At 39.5% G+C, this 21,203-nt stretch overlaps 1 protein-coding gene across 1 annotated transcript; it reads right to left on the bottom strand.

Moving 5' to 3' along the window:
- Positions 1 to 1,594: 1,594 nt before the first annotated feature.
- esyt1b (extended synaptotagmin-like protein 1b) lies at positions 1,595 to 20,813 on the bottom strand. Its single transcript, XM_071203146.1, has 52 exons — positions 20,191 to 20,813; positions 19,034 to 19,075; positions 17,889 to 18,023; positions 17,708 to 17,781; positions 17,539 to 17,611; positions 17,284 to 17,373; positions 17,061 to 17,116; positions 16,760 to 16,880; positions 16,464 to 16,640; positions 16,169 to 16,251; positions 15,827 to 15,875; positions 15,643 to 15,732; positions 15,460 to 15,555; positions 14,888 to 14,959; positions 14,712 to 14,771; positions 14,454 to 14,603; positions 14,122 to 14,235; positions 13,864 to 14,040; positions 13,690 to 13,775; positions 13,556 to 13,604; positions 13,278 to 13,367; positions 13,109 to 13,204; positions 12,945 to 13,016; positions 12,777 to 12,863; positions 12,525 to 12,671; positions 12,054 to 12,160; positions 11,792 to 11,966; positions 11,509 to 11,685; positions 11,324 to 11,406; positions 10,921 to 10,969; positions 10,748 to 10,837; positions 9,945 to 10,040; positions 9,601 to 9,672; positions 9,118 to 9,204; positions 8,778 to 8,924; positions 8,580 to 8,698; positions 8,139 to 8,265; positions 7,941 to 8,020; positions 7,628 to 7,769; positions 6,516 to 6,692; positions 6,340 to 6,422; positions 5,850 to 5,898; positions 5,646 to 5,735; positions 5,375 to 5,470; positions 5,214 to 5,285; positions 5,037 to 5,123; positions 4,797 to 4,943; positions 4,556 to 4,698; positions 3,773 to 3,904; positions 3,150 to 3,252; positions 2,780 to 2,829; positions 1,595 to 2,339 (listed from the first exon to the last, which is right to left on the bottom strand). The coding sequence occupies exons 1-52, from the start codon at positions 20,545 to 20,547 to the stop codon at positions 2,312 to 2,314; spliced, it is 5,451 nt and encodes a 1,816-aa protein (XP_071059247.1). The 5' UTR covers positions 20,548 to 20,813; the 3' UTR covers positions 1,595 to 2,311.
- Positions 20,814 to 21,203: the final 390 nt, after the last annotated feature.

The raw sequence follows: 21,203 nt of genomic DNA, 5'->3' as shown, positions 1-21,203 counted from the left end.
CTCCATAGTTTTTACATAGATTTTTCTTACCCTGTAGTTTTCATACTTTTACTAAAATACATAATGGTACATTTCTTCTGAAGACGCACAAATCCAGAACATTTTAATGGAAAATAATCACTGGCTCTCATTGACACTTTTCTTAAATATCATCTCCTACATTCGAGGTTTGTCGAGAGGTGTGAGAAGTACTCAGACCTAAAAGTTTAAGTACTAGAGTGTAGGAATACTCTGTTACAGTAAAAGTCCTGAAATCAAAAAGTAGGTCAAGTAAAAGTACAAAAGTATTAGGATCAAAATATACTCGAAGTACCAAAATTAAAAGTACTTATCATGCAAATTGGTCCATTTCGGAATTATATAAAATGTTTTGATTATAGTCATTTCTGCATTAATGTGTTATCGGAAGGTTCAGCTAGATTTAATTACTTTGTATAGGCTACTGCAGGGTAGCTTGTGAATTTACTCCAGGTGCAACTACAGTTTTATTTAAGTGTTGATTATATTTCACATTATTAATCCAAATCTGTAAAGTAACTAAAGGTTTTAAACAATTGTAGTGGAGTAGAAGTACAAAGAAGCATAACATGGAGATACTCAAGTAAAGTACAAGTACCTTACATTTGTGCGTAAGTAAAGTATTTGAGTACATGTACTTAGTTACTTACCACCTCGGTGTTTGTCTATAAAGTGGTTCCCAACCTGGGGCTCATATTTAGACTTTTTTTTAAAAATAAATGTTTTACATATAATTGTAACGTAAGATTGTCACCAAAAGCCTTGTCTCTACATTACAATAAAATCAAAAAAATAATTGATTAATTAATTTGAATAAAAATTCAAGTTAGTAGCTATTAAAGGCATAAAAAGACAGAAATGTATAATTCTTTCTTTAATATAAATGTTTCTTCTGCCCGTAAAGTGTCCAAACCAGGCTTTTCTGGATAAGCGCATTTTTAAAACATAGTCATTGTCCATATTTGTCACAGTTGCTCCGATCAGATCGGTCTCCTCCATTTTGTAGATTATTTACGATTTTTGAATCCACATAAACACATCGGCAAAATCCGGTTTACTTTGAGCATGTGTTTTAAACAGTTTAATCCCTTTGTGAATTGTTTCCACTTGCGCCGTCCTTTAATTTCTTAATTCAGCGGGAATCCAAATGAATGAGTCCAATAACCATCAAAGTCACTCCAATAGTGCTCCCTAATTACGCTTTCATCCTCCTTTAACAACATACTTCACATTCATCCAGTTTGTGACAGTAGTTGTTGCATTTTTGAGACTTTTAAACTTGAATTACCCCCCCCCCCCCCAACTTCCAACAGGAGTCATTTGGGGGGGCTCTTGGGAAAAAAGGTTGGGAACCCCTGGTCTATATCATTTAGAATTTAAAATCATATTTGGATTCAGGTATCAGTGGAAAGATCTTTTCATTTACAGTATACTCAAAATATTTCTTATATACTGTAGCCTATAAATAATAAAGTCCATATATTAGTTCAGCATAACTGGCTCTATCGAACAATTCAAGTTACAAAGACAACAGTTGTAGAAAAAGAGGAAAAGTGTAACCCCAAAAAAACATTAGTAGATGTGCAAAATCTGTTTATTTTTGGATACCATCTTCCAACAAACATAATTGGTTCTGATCTGTAATCTTTGCAAATATACACAAAATCAAACATAATATGATCTAATTGAGACATACTGTAGGTGAAACAAATTATGTCTTGTAAATAAAATATTGTATAAAATTATTTTCAAATGCAAACTCAAACACAAACGTAACAAGGTGCTGACAAAAATTTAAATGACTTCAATGTAATAAAAGAGATCCAAAATACTGAAATGGCATTAGTATTCTCAAGCAATACTTCAAAGACCAAATATTAAAATGGTACTGCGCCTTAAACATGAAACTTTAAAAAAGCAGAAAAGCAAACAAAACAACAAAATATGACTTAATTCCTTCAAAAACTGTTCATCTTTGACTTGCTCGACTCAATCTTAAAACTATTATCCCTTCATAAAATAAAGACACCTTAAGTTAATACAAACCTTCACTTTACCCTTTTCAACTTCAGCCTACTTATCTTTGGTGTGAATATTGATATATGTGAATACACAGTGTAGTCCAATTCGATACTATACGTTACACAGAGAGCTAGGTGGATGCAGGTAAGGCGTCGTGTGGGACTGTAAGCAGAGGAGAAGGCATCAGTGTGAGCTGCAGCAGGAGCACAGGCCAAGGTGAGAGGTGACATCATCCATCATTATAGTACCATGGCGTAAGCAAGAAGAAATATTATTCATCTTCGTCTCTCAGGGTGAACCTGGAAGAAATCATGAATAATGGTGATCATTAAACAATGAACAATGTTAAAAACAGATGCATAGATAAGTGATTCTCCAAAGAAACTTCTCCTACAGGAAAATGTCTCTGCTTTATACATACTTAATACTCAATATTTAACGTCACAGTTCCTTCAAAACATGGTTAAAACACTGCTGAGATTCACTGCTCAATTGCTTATTGAACAGCAAGCATTTTAAATAACTTTCAATAAGTGATTTATTTGATGTTGGAGAATGTCTTATTTTTTGGATTGACAATTTTGTAATTATTATGACCATAATCCTGGACCATCCATGGTAAATGTGGATGTCACTTTTTTCATCTAAAACAGATGCTAACTATAGCCTCGATTCTCGGTCGGGCAGAACATTATGAACTTTATCACTTAAAAAACGTAATACAGTCTGCTCTTCTCACCATTCTGTGACGCCAATCATCAGGTCAACCTGGGACAACTCGATCTGCACCTAAAAAACAGGAACACAATGTTAAAGTTCTAAATACATATTGTGTATATGCAGTAATTGTGCATGTTTTCAGTGCATTTCAGTAAAAGAAAGTAAAGAACACACTTCAAAGCAGTTTAAAGTTACAAGGCAGGCCAGCATTAGTGCAAAGCTTGGTCACACAACTGTCGATTTACCCAAAAATGTGAATGTGTGTTGTGGAGTCGTCACATGTGACACTTTTTTGACACATGGGTCGTCGCTTGTTAGCCTTTGGCTGCTGGATTTGTAATAAACAGTTAAATTAAAATCAGAGTTACAGGTGGAGGTGCCAGACTGACCTGTCCAAGGACGTCGCGGCTTCTGAACGAGGCAGAGTTGTTTTTCACTGCTACACTGAGGCGTCTGAATCTTGTCTCATCCATAGACATATCATACTCAAACCTTTAAAAAAAAGACAAACAAGATAAGACGTTAACAGTAACTGTATTGATCAAATATGAATCAAATGATAAAGTAAAATGTTAGGAAATAAATGGTAGACAAAGCAGTTCCCGAATATGGAGATGTCCTGCTTTTCTCTGTTTTATATCATATTAATCTGAACATATTTGGGTTTTGGACCGATAATATATTCAAATACCCTCCCCTTGGGCTTTGAGAGACTGGAATGGAGATTTTTCATTCATTTCTAACATAGACCAAGCGATTAATCGAGAAAACATAATCTAGCTGCAAACCTAATGCAAACACTAACAAGGACACTGAGAGATGAATAAGAAAACCTGCGGGCCTCCATATACAGAAGCACTGGGGCTCAGACCCTGCTGTACACAGGATCAAACCGTCCTTTTACATGTGTTACTGCTCTAAATCCCCCAGTCACTCTCCAATAAAGGCTAATCTAGTCCAAAAAAATCAACAAAAAACCAGCTCAGTAATATAATGACAATAAGGTAAGTACCTCTCATTGTATTCTGGGTTGAGGTCTCTTTTCTTCACTGCTGTCTTCCTCTTGGTGGCCTTGCTTTTGTCTGGCAGCAGCACGAGGGAGACATAGCTGTCGACACCATCCTTACTTTGAGACAACAGACCTCTGCAATCAAAAACAGAAAGAATTTCTTAAATAACTGTGTACGTTAAATCATGAGAATTATTAAACAATATTAAGTCACAGTATATAAGAGCAGTAAAATGCCTCTTTGTGAGTTTGAGTTGTCATCAACAATGTCCTCATTTTGATAAATGTTAATTATTTTTTTAACGAGTAAGTTGATAGCTTTTTTTAAAAACAGACCCTTATTCGATGTTACTACAAATGGTATTTCAGAAATGTAAAGTCAGATGATTTGTTTTCTATCAGATTATAGTGTTTTTTTCTTTCAGCAGGAAGATGTAATAAAACAAGAAAACAAAACTATCAAATTCGGACTTTTCCGTAAAACGTACAAACATGTAGAACTAGACTAGAGTATACTGTGAGTATCTAGCTCATTGAATATGCATAATTATTAATTGCAGTTGGGGTAAACAGTGGTAAAATGGTAACAGCATGGTTTAGTTTCTCAAAAGTAACACTTATGTTGAAGTTGAGCCATGATAATGGATGCGAAACAAACTTGGTATACATTTTCAATTGAAAAAAACAAACAATAATATTTTCCCTCAACCAAGCATCACAAATATCCACAGTATGTCATTGATGAGGGCACCATCTGACTGGAACACTGCATTTTAGGAGGCTCACCTGCAGGCATGGACAATGACGATGAGCTTCCTCTCCTGTGAGGCGTATGAAAGAGACAGCTTCACCTGCCCATTCCCAGGCCCGGAGGCAGCGCATGGCAGAGTCCCTGCACTGATCATATCCACCATTTTGGAATCTAGAACCTATTGAAAGCAAATACAGGATGGGAAGAACAAGTATTGTTTTTGATTTGTTGTTGTTTAATGCTATAGAAGAACATGCCTGTAGGTGTGTTTAGCACCTTGAGTTCAGCCCTGAGCAGGATCTGACTCTCAGGTGAAGCTCCATCCAGATGAAACCACTGGTCCAGGATCAGCTGTGGCTCTGCAAGCATTTCCCTGACCGGAACCACCAGAGATCCCATTGGCTGGTCCCAACCACTGGACAACTGCATTTAAAGAGAGAGGGAGAATGTAAAATACCTTCCAACATCACTACTGTTAGATTTGAGATGCAGAATGAACGTTTATAAATGTCTTGCCTTTACTACAAGCATCTGATGTTTAGGGTCATGGACCAGGAAGAAGAAAGACTCATTCCACTCAGGACTGGTGCTGCGCTCGCACAGCTTAAGAGATGAAGAAAATATGGAACAGTTATTATAACTATATTCTATTCATCAGTTTGACATTCAAGCACCATGCTTCAAGAGTCTCACGTTGGTTTTGTAGGTTGTTTCACCGAGAACAAGCTCAGCTCCTGCTTTGGGTTCCTTCCCACTCTTTTTCAACTGAAGAGGAAGAGAGAGACATTCAAGTTTTATTCTATGAGGAATACTTTTTTTACTGTTTGGTATGTAAATAAACGCAGGTGACTTACGGGTAATGAATGCGCTCTTTCCATATGGACGAAGAGCAGAGCAGCGGAGGGGACAGCCTTGTTCTGGTAAGACTGGAGAGATTGAAGCTGCAGCACCTGAGACATAAAGTTAGGCCTGATGGGTATTTTGTAATGGGAGTCATGTTCCCTGTGTGTTGTGACTAAACAGCATTATCAAGGAGGTGGCATTGTTATGGACAAGTTAATAGTGCTTATTTAAAGATGTTAAACAGTAGGTTATATAGAGACGTAAACATAAGTAAGGACGGACCTGGTCAAGTCTGACTGAATGTGACACAGTGGGAACCCATTCCAGTATCAGGTGGACCCGCCCAGACTTCACATCATTCAGAGTGTACCACTGCAACAGAGACAAAGCCAGTTCAACAAGCAGGGCCCGTTGTATCAGGAAGTGACACAGAACAGAGAGTAGAAATCACATGGCATGATTTATGATCATGAATGATTGACTCACCTGATCTGTGTACTGGGATCTCATGACCTCGTTTAGCTTAATGCTGAATCTGCAAACATGAAAACAGGCAAATGTTTGACAAGATGTTTTATTTCAATGGCTTACCTCCTGAAACACAGATTTCCTATGTTTGCATTTAGTTAAAATAGCAGAAATTTGAGGTAATAGTAGTGTGTAAATATATTTTTAATCCAACCACATTAAATGATCTGTTTATGTAGCATTGGCAGCTGCAGGACACCACTGTGAATAGTACCGTTTTCAAGCCATAGCATATATATATATATATATATATATATATTCTTTTTATTATAAAGTAGATGAGCATTGTTTTTATTCAGCCAGTAACAATGATCAACATGTTTTTACCATTGTGTATTAATTTATGCATTTCAGTGCAAATGAATGTAAAGTCAAAGGTCAGGACTTTACACTTTTATCATGTGTAATAATACAAGTTACTTATCAAGACAATCAACATGAAACATACCTGCCAAGGAAGTCATCAGAATCTAAATCCTTATCAAATGCTTCAAACTTTATTTCCTGGACGCTGTGACCACTCAAAACCAGCTGTTAACAATAAATAAAAAACAACATTTGATTAAAATACTGCAGCTTCACCAAGATAAACATACAAGACTTGAAACAAAGAATACTTCATACCTCATACATTTCGTTCCATGTTGGGCTAAGATTATCTTTGATTACATGACTCTTGAAATTAACTCCCCCTATGTTGATCTTGACATAGGGGTCGCTCTTGCCCTTCACCATGCCCCCCATCAGGTTATCCTTTGCAACCAGATTCTGGGCCGCCAGCAGGTGAATCCTCAGCAGCCCCTGCAGGATGAACACTGTAACTGTTATAAAACATACATGGAGCACTGAGCCTGAACTAATGTATATAATATAGCTTCTATATATATTCAGCACAACCCAGATCATCCGACCTGTGTGACCTCGGCACAACAGAATGACGTATGTCCAGAAAACAGATTTTTTTTTCTTATGTCAAGTATTTTTAATATGAAATTAAACCACTTTATTTTTTACAGATGTATTTGATTACTATTATATACACTGACATCTAGGAGCACATTATGTCACTCTGGTAGGTTAAGGTGAACGTTGATAAGATAGAAGATACCTTTCTTAATTGTCTAATCTAAATTTGGTTTATGAGAACAATTTTTCTTCATAATTAAATGTCCCTCCCAGAGTTCTGTTAACTGTATTAACAATACAAGTATTTACAAGTTTAATTTTGCACCCCAGAGAAATTCCTCTTTTTTCGATGCAGCTGAAAAAGAAAGAAAATGCACCACACATGGCTGATCAGGAGAGACAGCTGAAATCACAACAGCAGAGCCTAGTGTGCTATTTGAAGACAAGAGGAAGTAGCACATTAACGTTGTTAGAAGAAATGCTGGAGTTACTCAAAACACATGATGACCATCTGTGATTTGGCACGATTTTATTGTTAGTGTGTTTAATTACGAGACACTCATTTTATATTGGACCCTGGTGAATAATTGTTTAGATATTATAGTTTTAAAATATATTTCTTTTAAATTCCTTGATTTATGTTCTCCACTATACTGATGATAACAAGTGTTACCTTTATCAGGGAGGTAGTAAGCAGTAAACTGCTGAAGGAAGTGTTTTCTTATAATAAGAAAAAGGGGGTAGTGACAAAGAACAAATACCAGTGTACAGTTGGTGGGAGCTCAATATTAAACTTCCACTGTGCTAATCAGGGCATCAACTAAACCCACCTCTCTACCAAAGTCCTGGCTGGGGCTGGTGTGTGGTGGGAGATCTTCCTCAGCTTCGGGGATTTCTGTGACCTCTGCAGGCCCCAGGGTGTCAGCAGCAATACCAGTTTCTGTGGCCTGAGCAAGGTTGCCTAAACCAGTACTACATTAACCAGAAACACAAACACACGCGCGCGCACACACACACACACACACACACACACACACACACACACACACACACACACACACACACACACGTATAATTATTTTCATTTTCATTTTAAGCATTAATATAGAAAAAGAAGGTGGTCTGACTTGCTGTGCAGCTTACCCTGCTGTTTGTATTTCCCCAGGTTCGGCTGTTTCTGACTGTGTTGGCTGCTCTTCTGGATCCTCTGGCTCCTCCACCAGCTGAGTAAGAAGAAGATAGAAGAAGATATACAATAAATACAATTACATTGAAAGTTATGAGGGTGAAAATAGATATGTTAGACATAATTACAACTGACTGTAATGTTGTATGACTCACTGCAGCAGCAGGGGTTGTATCAGGTAGAGTGTAACTGGCAGCTGGTTCAGGGGGAGTAGCATCCTCTGTGAGGGCCAGATCATCTGCTGCCTCAGACTGTTTGAACTGGCTGGATACTGCAACAGATCTGAAAGTACACACAGCTGTTAAAAAACACCATACAACTCCTGACTGAAGCTGGATGATGGGGAATATTAGCCTATTAAAGCTTCACTTGGCTTGTAATGTAGTTTCAAATGGAGCATTATTGCTTGTATAGTCAACAGAGAGGCACTACAAGTATGATTTGAATGTAAAGTTAATCATACTTGACACTAAATGTGTATTTATTGCAAACTTTTCATTTTGTTAAAATGACACCAAGGGAATATGTTTTGATGGTTTGTGAAGACAGAGGAACAGCCTGCAGTTGTGATGTGTGCATTATCAAATCATACTCACTCTTCTTTAGTTAGCTCTGAAATGGTTTCGTCGTCACTGGCTGTGGGAACGACAATCTCTTCTTTCTTTGAATGAGGCACAGAAGGCTCTGGAGCTTCAGTCATCCTCGAGCTCAGGATCTGTCAACAACAAACTTCCAGTTGGCTTTTTTGTGTATCAATGAAATGATAATGGTCCCCTGTGTGTGTGCTCTCTTACCTTGAGTTCAGCTCTCAGTAGGATCTCACTTTCAGGTAAGGCTCCATCCAGAGGCATCCACTGGTCTAGGACAAGCTGTGGCTCAGAGAGCAGCGCTCTCACAGGGACTACAAGCGATCCCATTGGCTGGTCCCAGGCACTCGACAACTAGAGAGATATGATGGCAGTCAGGGGTGGAGATGGTGGAGATTCAGAACATTTAAAAAATATTAAAATAATAAAAGCTAAGACTATTGCAACAAATAAAAAATAAACACAATATTTACACAAAATATAGTTATGTACTGTATGTCCCTGACACTGGCAGCAGTCTCCAGATACTGCACTACAGCACACTCACCTTCATTATGAGCATCTCCTCTGTGGGGTCATGAACTAAGAAGTAGAACGCCTCTTCCCACTGAGGTGATCTGGAGCGATCAGATACCTTCAGGCAGGAAAAGAGAGGTAGGTTGGGCAAGAGGTGGCACTTTAAACTGGGCATGTAATAACAAAGTAAATGTGTCAATTGTACTGATTGTTTCTTTTCTTTCCAATGGTGTTTTGTGCAAGCATTCGTCTGTGTGTACTTTTCAATACCACCATTGGGTGGCGCCAGTCACATTTGTTTTTATTCTGAGCAGCTTTTATAATTTTGAAAGCATTTTTGATACATTTTCAAACACACTAATTTAGTTTTGTGGGAAATGTTGATGTGGATTTCATTAAGACATTCTATTGACTAAAGGATTAATTGGAATATTCATTAGGGTTAGGGTTATAAGCTTGTAAAGACAGTGTAGGTGTAAGTGTTTGTTTAATTTCTTCATCACCAATCTCATACCTTGGTTTTGTAGGTTGTTTTACCAAAAACAAGCTCAACCCCAGCCTTGGGCTCCTTTCCACTCTTCTTCAACTGAACACAGAAAGACACATAACATGATGAGAGTAGTTTGTAGTCACCGTCTGTAATTAAGGCAACAATGAGACAAAATCCAACTTCCCTTTCTCTCTAAAAATAAAACATTGCCGAATCATTGCATCACAAAATCCAACAGCAGAGTAAGGAGAGGCAGAGGTCTTTCACTTTGTGCAAGGACAGGATGTGATAATCAATATGTTCTTTCCAGACCTCTACACAGCACACGTATTATTGTGTTTTTCAGATTCAAATTACAAGGGACTCACAGGCAGTGAGTGTGCTTGGTCCACATAGACAAAGAGCAGTGCTGCAGAGGGAATGGTCTTGTTCTTGTAAGACTGGAGAGATTGCGCTCGCATCACCTGCAGCAGAGAATCAAATGAGAAATACATGATGATGATTCACAGTGAACAGAGAGGGGTGCAAACTCAATTTCATCGCGGGCCACATTAGCATTATGGTTGCACTCAAAGGGCCGGTTGCAACTTTAAGACTATATAAATATATATGTATATAATATATAATATATATTAAATAATGTATTTTATTATATTATTTGCTCTGCATTGGATTATTATCAGTCTTGGTAATAACTTCAGAAATAACTACGTCTGAAAGCAGAAGTCTAGGGCACACAATTGAAAGCAAATATTCAACAATGAAAGAACATTCATAACATGAATCTGTTTACAACTTATATATATCAATATTCCAATTACTTGTATATAGACTATTCTGCACAATTTCTATTATATTATATTGTATTTACTTGCACAATTATATCTGTTGTATTGTGTTGCACTGTTGGAGGAGCCTGTGACCTAAGCATTTCATTGTCATAACTACACTGTAGCTATGTACAGATGACAATACAATTATATTGTATATTATATTCTTTGCAAGCTCTTGCGGGCCACATAAAATGAAGTCGCGGGCCGGATTTGGCCCCCGGGCCTTGAGTTTGACACCCCTGGAGCAGGGTATCATATTTGGAACAGCACAGATGTGGGAGGAATAGGCAATTGATTGATTAAGAGAGGAAACATAAACTGATAGGAATTGCACTTACTTGGTCCATGGTGGTATTATGGGACACTGCTGGTACCCACTCTAGTATCAGGCGAACACGTCCAGACTTTACGTCATTCAGGGTGTACCACTGAAACAGAGACGTACACTTAAATAAAGCCTGAGATTACACCACAGCCATTACTAAGATACAGTAAGACATGCAATACTGACCTGGTCTGTGAACTGGGAACGGATGATGTCTGCCACGCTGATATCGCACCTGCTCACAATGAAAACACATTTGCACATTTAGCAAGCATTTCAGACAATAGCAAGTTAAATTAGAACCTTACAAATCCCTAAATCATTACATCTAAATTATTTATAATTTCTAACATTTGAAAAAAACACTTTCCATATGTAATGGTACAGACTAGAGTACAGAAAAAACATGAATGCTTGAGAAAACGATTCGTTATCTATAAATCAAATTACACACCGTATGGTAATAAACCTGTGATTTATCTTTATATAAATTAACTACATTTTGGGCTTTCATACTTGTTGACACATTGAGACAATTAAGCTTTCCAGTCATAGTCTGACAACTAGAAACCTCAGCATTAGACCGTACCTGCCCAGGAAGTCATCCTGGTCCATGTCTTTGTCAAAGAGCTCTAACTGCACTTCCTGTCCTGACTGAGGCCTCAGCACCACCTGAGGAAACACAAAACAGTTGAATAAAAAGCAGGTGACTAACATTAAGTATTATCATTGTCACCTTTATTTGAAATCATGCTCATGGTTAATAATACACACCTCATACATCTCGTTCCAGACTGGGTTGAGATTCTCCGTGATCACGTTACTCTTAAATGCAATCTTTCCAACTGAAATCTTGGCGTAGGGGTCACTTTTGCCCTTCATCATACCACCCATCCTGTTGTCTTTGGCAACCAGAGTCTGGGCCTCCAACAGGATGATTCTCAGCAGCCCCTACAGGAAGTGATTCTTTGATGTTAGATTGGTAGGCTCTATTTGAATTAAATGTGATTGTGATATGCATGTATCTGCTGCTGTAGATCATATTTTGCGATTTTACCTCACTCGCAAAGCTGAGGTCTGGGGAAGTATGAGCAGGCTGTGCTATGCCAGGGGTTGGTGGTTCTTCTACCTTCTCCTCAGTCACATCAGCTGCTGTTTCCTTTACATCGACATCTTCATGCAAGGTCACTGAAGACACGATAGTCTCTACAGCAGTGTCAACTGAACTTGACCTGAGTAAGAGAAGCAAAACAAACTGTGAAGTGACAAAAGGAAAGACAGAGAGAAAGGACAGACATTTTTTAAATGAACTATCTCACCTCAGCACTGTGTCTGCCTCCTGTTTCTGCTTAGCAGGGGAAGGGTCTGACGTTGTAGTGACCTTAGCCTTATCAACTGCACCGGGACATTTGCTGGGAATCAGCATCTGTAATTGAGTTGATATAATTATCACTTTACATTGTTAATATGCTATACAGTAAAGCTTACACCAATAGCAGTACACCAAGTAGAAAATTAGAGAACTTCCTCAAAAGTCTCATGACAATTAATTAAAAATGTAAAGTGTATAGATAAGAGAGAACCATAAATACATAGAACATCATGCCACTGAGTAAAAAGAAATATGGATGTAGACGATAGGGACACACAAAATATTAGTTCACACAGTTCATCGGCAGAGAAAGAAACTGAGAAACCGATGTATTTTGAAAGTGATATAATAAAAACTTAAAGGACATATCATTTGTATTTATAATAATACAAACAAAGAGGAGACAGAGTTATTCCACCTTGAGTTCAGCCCTGAGAAGAACCTGACTCTCAGGTGAAGCTCCATCCAGATGGAACCACTGGTCCAGGACCAGCTCCGGCTCAGACAGCAGCTCTCTGATGGGAACCACCAGGGAACCAATGGGCAGAGTCCAGCTGTGAGAGAGCTGGAGAAACAAAATGGAGGGTGATAGAATAGTAAGCATCTAAATATCCGCGCTCATACTGTATGTGTCTGTGTGACCAAAACTCTTTCTGTGAACACAGCATACCTTAACAACGAGAATATCTTCTCTGGGATCGCGAACCGGGAAGCAGAAAGCCTCATTCCACTGAGGAGATGTGGTGCGATCACACACCTTCAGAAATGCAAATATAATAAGTGCCATAGAAAGTACAGTACGACTCAATTATAAGCTGAAGAAAGTTGGAAGTCTTACTGTAGTTTTCCTGGACATTTCTCCAAGAGTAACCTCTGCTCCCACTTTTGGCTCTTTGCCGCTCTTCTTAACCTGAAGAAAAACAAACAGAAAGTAACAATAACAATGTTTGTATTATAAACATTAACTACATTACCTGATATTATAAGTAAAAAAAGACGTACTGGTAAGCCATCAGCTTGCTCCATTAAGATAAACAATAAACCAGCGGAGGGAACAGCCTTGTTTTGGTAGGACTGCCTTGAATGGAACTGCAGAACCTGAAGACACAGAAACAAGTCAGAGCAGATCAGGAACAGTTCTTAAGTCCACGATTCATCTGTAAATACCAACCTGGTCCAATCTGTCTGACTCTGAGGCTGTCGGCATCCATTCCAGTATCAGGTGAACTCGACCAGACTTCACATCACTGAGAGTGTACCACTGAGAGAAGAATTTAAATCATCCGTTATATAAAATACAGGAACTGTGTTTTGTGTTACAAATGTATGGAAAGAGGGTTAAGGGTCTAATCGAAGTGAGTAAGACTTAAGGTATTTCATATTCCCTTATTCGGATCACACTCTTTGAAGCTAAACAGGCAACAATGTGTTTGGCAAGGTCAATCCCACCTGATCAGTGTACTGTGAAGCAATGATGTCCTTCAGACTGATCTTCAGCCTGTATGTCAGGATAAATGAGATTAGAATGTATTTTTGGCTCCAATTATTACATTTCAAAACTGGATTACTTAAAGCTATTGTACCTGCCCATGAAATCATCCTTCATGTCCATGTCTTTATCAAACACCTCCACGTGCAGGTCCTGGCCAGGCAGCTGGGTGAGGATTACCTGAGTAGTAAAGAAAAAGTAGCTAATTTAAAAAGACACTATTTCACAACAAAGCTGTGTTCTTCAATGACTAACCGTGTTTATTTACCTCATACATCTCATTCCATGTGGGGTTAAGATTAGTCTTGATAGCCTGACTTGTGAATGTTTCCCCCCCAACGTTGATCTTGACATAGGGGTCGCTCTTCCCTTTAACCATGCCCCCCATCATATTATCTTTAGGAACGAGGTTCTGGCCTGCCAACAGGTGGATTCTAAGCAGTCCCTGAAAAAAAAAAAAGACGAATAAATTCGATAAGACAAAACACAATTTGAAATGCAAATCATTCCTCCGGTCATCCATTACCTCCGTAGCAAAGCTAGGATGAGGAGCGGTCTGCTGTGGGAGCTGTTTGGATGTTCCAGCCTCCAGATTAGATGACACATTGGATGAAATGTGTTCCTCATCCAACCACAAGACCTATGTTACAATATAAAAGAGTCAACATAAATAGGCTGGAAAAAACGTGCCTAAAACCGAGAATCTTCTGTCATTTATTCTCAGTTTAGACACCATTATACATGTACGTTTTATCTTTGATTCTAAGGTTAATAACATCCTACATTGCGCTGTCCTTTATCTCGTGTTTATTTATTGTTCAATCATTGGATTAGTAAATGGGCCTTGTTGCCATTTACCCTGAGGACTGTGTTGATATAGATGCGACTGGCAGATCCGGAGTTGTCCAACTGGAACCACTGGTCCAGAGAAAGATTAGAATTGGACAGCAGACGGGACAAAGGGATTTTCAGACTGCCCAATGTCTGCACACGATCGGCATCCTTCACCTGATTGATTTAACAAAACAGAGGGCCACAATTAGACCACAAGACGTTTGGCTACGAGAATACCAAACGCAAAGATCAGAGTCAAGAAGATAATCTTATGAGCTGCACCTGAATGTCTATGTCCTGGTTGCGAGGGTCCTGGATGAAGAAGGTAAAAGCTTCCTCCCACTCAGGATTAATGGTTGTGTAACAAGTTTAAAGGCGAGAATAAAGGTGTGCATATGATTTAGAATGAAATGAAATATAATCTACAGATATATGGTGGGCCTTCCCAGTAGATATACCTTGCTCTCTCTAGTGATGTCCTGCACAGACAACTGCACCATGGGGTTGGGCTCTTTGTTTCCCTTCTTCATCTAAAAAGACACACAAGTACAGACAAATGAATACACAGTAAGGCATGTGACAATCGGTTACCACAAGCAGAGCAAAAAATAGACTTTATCTACTACCCTGATAACACATGGTTAGTGTGAATAATAGTGTCTATATGGTTACCATAGCAACAGTACCAACAACAGACAGGAAGTACCATACCGCAGGCACAATCAGGAAGTTTAAAGCTGCATCGAGCAAAACCACAAAGACTGAGTTTCAATCCAAAGATTATTCCACTGCTGTGCCCTTTTGTGTATAACTTGACAACAGAAGTAGAAATAATACGAAATATTTGTTTAAGAGCTCTGGACAAAGTTAGCCACACACATCCACGTTGCAATACTGTAGGGCACAGGAGGGTTAAAGGCTGCAGCAACAACTTTGTGGAATGTAAAGACAGGTGGCAGTGACAGCTCTGCCCCAGTTTGAGCACACACAGGAAACAGCTCTCACGAGAGGGAAGAGGTATTTGACTCACAGGGAGGGCCTCAGCTTTGTCCAGATATACAACCAAGATGGCTGAAGACGGTGGATCTGCAGTCTTACTGGTTAAAGTTTCATTCCTCTTTAAGACCTGGAGGAGAATGGCAAAAATATTTGTCTGTTTTTAAAGTAAAAAGAAAAATCCATAACGAATCAGCTGAAAACTTGTGATACGAACCTCCTCTAGTCGATCAGTGCTAGGCAGCAAGGTCAACCACTCCAGTCTGAAATGAACTCGTCCTGAAGTAGTTTCTTTCAAAGGGAACCACTGGGAAGACAGGCCAGAAATACATTCACAGTCCGAATATTAAAGAATTGCTTATACAAAATGTGACTGAGGAGGTAAAGAGAATTATACTTACATTATCAACAACGATGGATTTCTTCACAATGCCCAAATCCAGTTTGGTCCTAGATGGAAAAGGAGTGTAAGAAATAATTAGATAAAAAGAAGAAAATGTATTGATACAAATTAAAAGGATTTAAAAAAAGAAAGAGATGCTTTAACTTTAACAAAATGACATGACATGCTTTCAGAAAAAAAAGGCAGTGTTCTTTTTGCAACTGGCCATGAAAGTTGACATTTAATAATAATAAATTATATTTCTATAGCGCTTTTCTTCAACCCAAAGACGCTTATATGAGACATATGAGGGTGGCAGATTTAATGTTGGCACACAATAGACATGAATGTGAATATGTACCTGCCCAGGAAATCATCCTGGTCTGTGTCTTTGTCATATACCTCCACCTCCAACTCTTGACCAGGCACTTCATGGACTATAACCTGATGTACACATACAGGGACATGAGGACTGACAGAGGGATTTGAATGGAAGCTGGCTGCGGCCCTATGCTACCATGAATGAAAATGAACATTCCTAGCTCTAATCCCTCAAATACAGAACAAGTGGCATGATATATGATTGAGTCTTCCAACACCTGTGCAATGATGACATACAATACATTTAAAAATGTCCATACATCTCCCAATCTTACCTCATACATCTCTTCCCACTTGGGACAGTCTGTGTTGTCGATGTGTTTGGAGGTGAAGGTCTGAGGGCCAACCCTCAAAATGGCATAGGGGTCGGACAAACCAGCCATAACCCCTTTCATATAGTTGTCCTTGGCTGCTAGATTCTGTGCCTCTAGTAGGTGGATGCGTACCACACCCTAAGAAACAACAAGAGGGACCAAGATGAAAGATAACGTTTTGGACTGAGATGTATTATATGTATGTACTGCATATGTGGTAGTCTCCATTTATCTGTAGATGCATAGCCAGGCTTTACCCTGGGCAAAGGAGAGCGTAGTTGGGCCACATGCAGGCCTGGAACCAGGGGGACAACCAGGCGGTTGGGCAGCACCAAGAAGGAGGCGATGGCATCCATAATCATGCTATCAGACATGATACTGAGACAAAGAGACAGCATTTTTATGGAAATGTACAGCAGTACTGCCTATATAATGCAGTATCTACTGTGTTAATAAAACCCACACATGAATACAAACATCGTGAAGTTGTGTCTTTTATAAGATCTTGGTTAATACTAGTGTGTAAAACCAATGAGAGCTTATCTCAGCATGACTCACTTCAGTCCAGGGATGTCGAACAAATTAGTGAGTCCAGTCCAATTGATGTCTAGTTTCTGGGAAGAGATAAGACAGCTAAATGTGCTGTATGTAGCAAATCAATCAGGATTACTCTGAAATCAATAGCCGGAATACTCTACTGAGATCCATAGTGGTCACAGTAATGGGGGTTGAGGGGCAACAAGAAAAAAGGACAAATAGAGGTGAATGTGGATAGACCTACCGGCCGCTGGATGAAAAACATGGTGACTGCACCCACTATGGGAACATCTCCGATCAGAGGCTCAAGAATCACCCGCATCATCCCGTGTAGCTAAGGACAGAAGCAGAAAGGATGTCTGTAAAATATGTGGGTAAACACTAATAGAATGGCACATCTTCAGTTATGCCTATTGACACGCAACATCTTTGTATTAGTGGCAAGCAACACTGTAATTCTGTCAAATAGTTTACATCTCGGCTTGAAAAAAAGACAGACCTGTATTCCCTTGACTCCAGCTTTGCAGAAGTATCTCTTCACCTCAACGTCGATCTCTACATTGCCAACATAGCTGAGGATACAAGTGAAACAGTGTCATCTAGAATAATGCCTTCTAAAAGCTGTGAGAGGTGACGGCAAATCCAAAGAGCAATGGATATACATTTACCTAATATATAGATCAAGCAGGACTTGTCCTTTGTCGTTCTCGGTGTGAGCCTTGATCCCTACAACCTTCATGGCCTGCAGCAAAGAGAACACACCTTTTCAGCACAATATAAACAACATGCATCATTTGTGTGAAGTTTTACAGCAGTGTCATATTATATTTAACTTATCAATGGCATCACCTTGTCTCCCATGTCCACTTTTGTGAAGCTGAGGGTTTGGAGGTGGTTGCTTGAGGCTCGGATAGATGGAGCAATGGTTTCCACCAGGAGCTTCTCAAGGTATTGGCCGACAAATGGCCACACCTGCTGCAGCACCTACGCAGACCAATCAAAACGCTATGGTTATAAGCTGCTTTTATTAGTTAGAGCATAACTGACAGTATGCACACCAGTAGATCGACAGTTGCAATGACAAGGGGTGACACAAAGTGGGACTACTATGAACTACTTTGATATTTTAGCCACAGTAACAAAATGATCTGTCAAATGACTTGGCTTAAAAAAACAAAACAAGAATCACAGCTGTTGCCTGTTGCGTCTCTTCAGCTGTTAGTTGTCTACTTTCTTACCACAATGAATCCTGTGCTGTACATGTGCTCGCTTTTCACAAAATAATGTAATGTGATAATGAATGTTGCTATATAAACGTATTAAGTATTTAGTACTTTGTGGAAAGAACTAAAAGCAGAGGCACTGCTTGTTTGTGTGACTGTGGAAAAAAACCGAGTTGGTTTGAGTCTGGCATAAGTGGAGAGTGAGTCATCAGCCGCCTGCTCTTGGGAGAGATCCAGCTCGAGCCACACGGGAATCTGCTGACCTCCCCTCCAGTAACCAGTCTTAAATCTCTCCTTTGTCTTGCTCCCTGAGCCATAGATCTCGTGGTCCTGTTAGCATGGATACTTTTATTACTGTATGTTTATATTATTGGCTGTAGTTTCTCTGGGCATGAAAAGCAAAGTGGGATAAGGAGGGGGGGACAATGGCTGCTGCTTTATTTAGTTTGAGGGGCAGCTCCTCCCCCTTCCTGTGAGCTAGAATGTAATGAAATGGAAATGTTGAGAGTGTTGCCTGGCACTGAGCCCGCTCTCTGCAGCACAGACATAGTGGCTACAATAATGGGGGTGTGTCTTTTTTATGAAACATGGCAGCCGCAGCAGTGCTTCCAACCATCAGCTAGCACCCGCTTTTACCCTAGCATACTCTACCAAGTGTCCATCAGCACAACAGCTGAACAGACAGGCATGTGTTTGCTGTGGGCTTATTAGAGGGGGAAACCCTAGTGTGTCTTTGCCTTTGTAGCACTCTGATAAACCAATCAAATGTACCTTATTCAGCCATTCAACCTTCTCAACATCTGGAAAGCTGACCTGAAAGAAAGACAAACAGTGAGAGTACTTACTTAAATTATGCATAGGGCCTGATAAACACACAACAGGATAGGGAAGTGATTCAGAGGTTACTAATGCAGGTCTGGAAATGTCATTAATAGCATTTTTTATATAATTTCAGTGCTTTGTGCACCAGGTTTGAAACTGTTTTCCAATATTTATGAAAGAAAAAGGAAAGGAGATAAGTGCTGCGACTGTCCAGATCATTTAAATGTCATCAATTGTCTCCTCCATTTCTTTATAAATGTTTAAACACGTCATTTGTTTTGCACAACAGAGAGCAATATGGACATGCCCCTTTCTTAATGCTTTAAGAAGGAGCCTTCTGCCTGCTTATGCAAGATAAAAATGAAACAAGTACCCACAGGAACCTCATTTGGGTGTGGCCAGATGCTCTGATTAAAAACCAGCCCATGTGGTTTCAGCATTTCCATTTAGGGTAGATTTCCTCAGGATGTATATGTCAAGTATAACTCCCGCACACATGTTCCATCTACCTTTTAAGTTGAAATTGCAGTTGCTTAGTTCAAGTCTTGTTATAGTTGTTGGAATGCACCTGGCAACTGGTGTTGTTTTGATACAACAAGTTAAGTTTAGAAAAACAAACACACAGCCATGTTGGTAACTGGCTTAGCAAAAACAATAGGTAAATATAGCCGAAAAGGACTTCGATACACCTGACTGCATGCATACATTGCCCATGTTTTATCTGCAACATAAAACAAGTTTTAAAAGGATTATAAAAAGGCACTGACTGACCTAATTGGCTGTGCCTGTATATTATTGTCAATGAGGAAATTATTATTTGGTAAAACCTTTAAACAAATATAAGGGATACCAGGATCCCATAGGATTATTAACATCACTGGGACTAGCCTACGACATAACAGCTAAGAATAGAGTAAAGCTATTATTTACTGGGATCCTTGTACCTCAGATAATGATTTTAGGGTCCTCTGCTAAGCGTTGTCTTGCTATACGTAACGTGGGGGTTACATAAGGTCAACATTGGTTAAAGAGGTTAAAGTTGTTTTATTGGGGAGGCTTTTTTGATGATAATGTAACACACTGACAGAGGTAGCCTCATTTCTTACCCACGCAGGGAGGTCTCGCTGGTTTTTAGACACTTTCTTGAATGTGTATTCCTCCTCGTTGTTGAGCAGCTGTATGGCTGACTTCAGGCGGTTCTCCTTGGCTTCTCGGGCATGTTTCCATCCCGTGTAGACCATCATCCCGAACACCAAGAGGCTGGTGCTGACACGGTAGTACCCCGCCAGGTAGACGGGCAGCAATGCGCCGAGACATTTTCCAAACGTCCAGAGCACCGCGACTGCGCTGATCCCTTTGGGTTTGGGACCCTCTGCGGGGATCAGGGCTTTCTTCTCGGTGTCCGCTGTGCTCACACACTCGGTGCCCTTCGCTTCACTCGGCGCTGATTTGTCGCTTTCCATTGTTGTATTCGCTAGAAACACTCACTTATGTTACAGTTAGTAAAAATATTCAGTTTAAAAGTGCTAGTTAAGACCAAAAGGCTACTTAACGACGTGTCATCTCCAACGTCAGCTAGCTACCGTTTAACAGAGCACCAGTGCACGTCGCGTGTACCCTCGCTAGTACACCGTTTGTCCGAGGCGCATCTTTAATAGTATTATTTGGTATACTTTTGTGAAGTGTTACTGTCTGAGCACGGGGTCCAGGAGAAGTGGCACATAAATTCTGCCCTCACCCATTCCCGTTATCGGGATAAAAACACGCCCCCAGTCTGAAGCAAAAAACCCATCTTCGACTCTTTCGCTGCTGAGGCAAGACACTAATCCAATGTATAGTAATTACCGTTATTACTGCAGCATTACGTTATCAGAAAGCTAGAGTTTCCATAGTATTCAAGGGTTCTTTTAATTTTCTATTTTCTATGTAATTTGACCTGCTGAATATACCAAAAAGTCCACGCTTCCTGTCAGATTGTTAACCCACCAGCACCTCTTGTCAGTTATTTCTGCTGCTCCAGTTTATTTAAAAACAGCAGACTTGACATCCTTCTCAATCCCTTAAATCCAGTGTGACCACACAAGCCTGGGCTGTGCTTCCAAAGGTACAACAGCAAATA

This window comes from Pseudochaenichthys georgianus, chromosome 5 (genome assembly GCF_902827115.2).
Source record: "Pseudochaenichthys georgianus chromosome 5, fPseGeo1.2, whole genome shotgun sequence".
Lineage (NCBI taxonomy): Eukaryota > Metazoa > Chordata > Actinopteri > Perciformes > Channichthyidae > Pseudochaenichthys > Pseudochaenichthys georgianus.
The sequence above is the reverse complement of the archived record's forward strand: the minus strand, read 5'-3'. Positions and strand labels throughout refer to the sequence as shown.

What these genes read in the sequence shown, in the direction of transcription:
- esyt1b (XM_071203146.1), bottom strand. Translation starts at nt 20,547, where the DNA reads ATGGAAAGCGACAAATCAGCGCCGAGTGAAGCGAAGGGCACCGAGTGT. An exon ending in TACGCTCTCCTTTGCCCAGG is followed by an intron (nt 16,641 to 16,759) that starts GTAAAGCCTGGC and finishes GTTGTTTCTTAG; the next exon opens with GGTGTGGTACGCATCCACCT. An exon ending in ATCAGATGCTTGTAGTAAAG is followed by an intron (nt 4,944 to 5,036) that starts GCAAGACATTTA and finishes CTTTAAATGCAG; the next exon opens with TTGTCCAGTGGTTGGGACCA.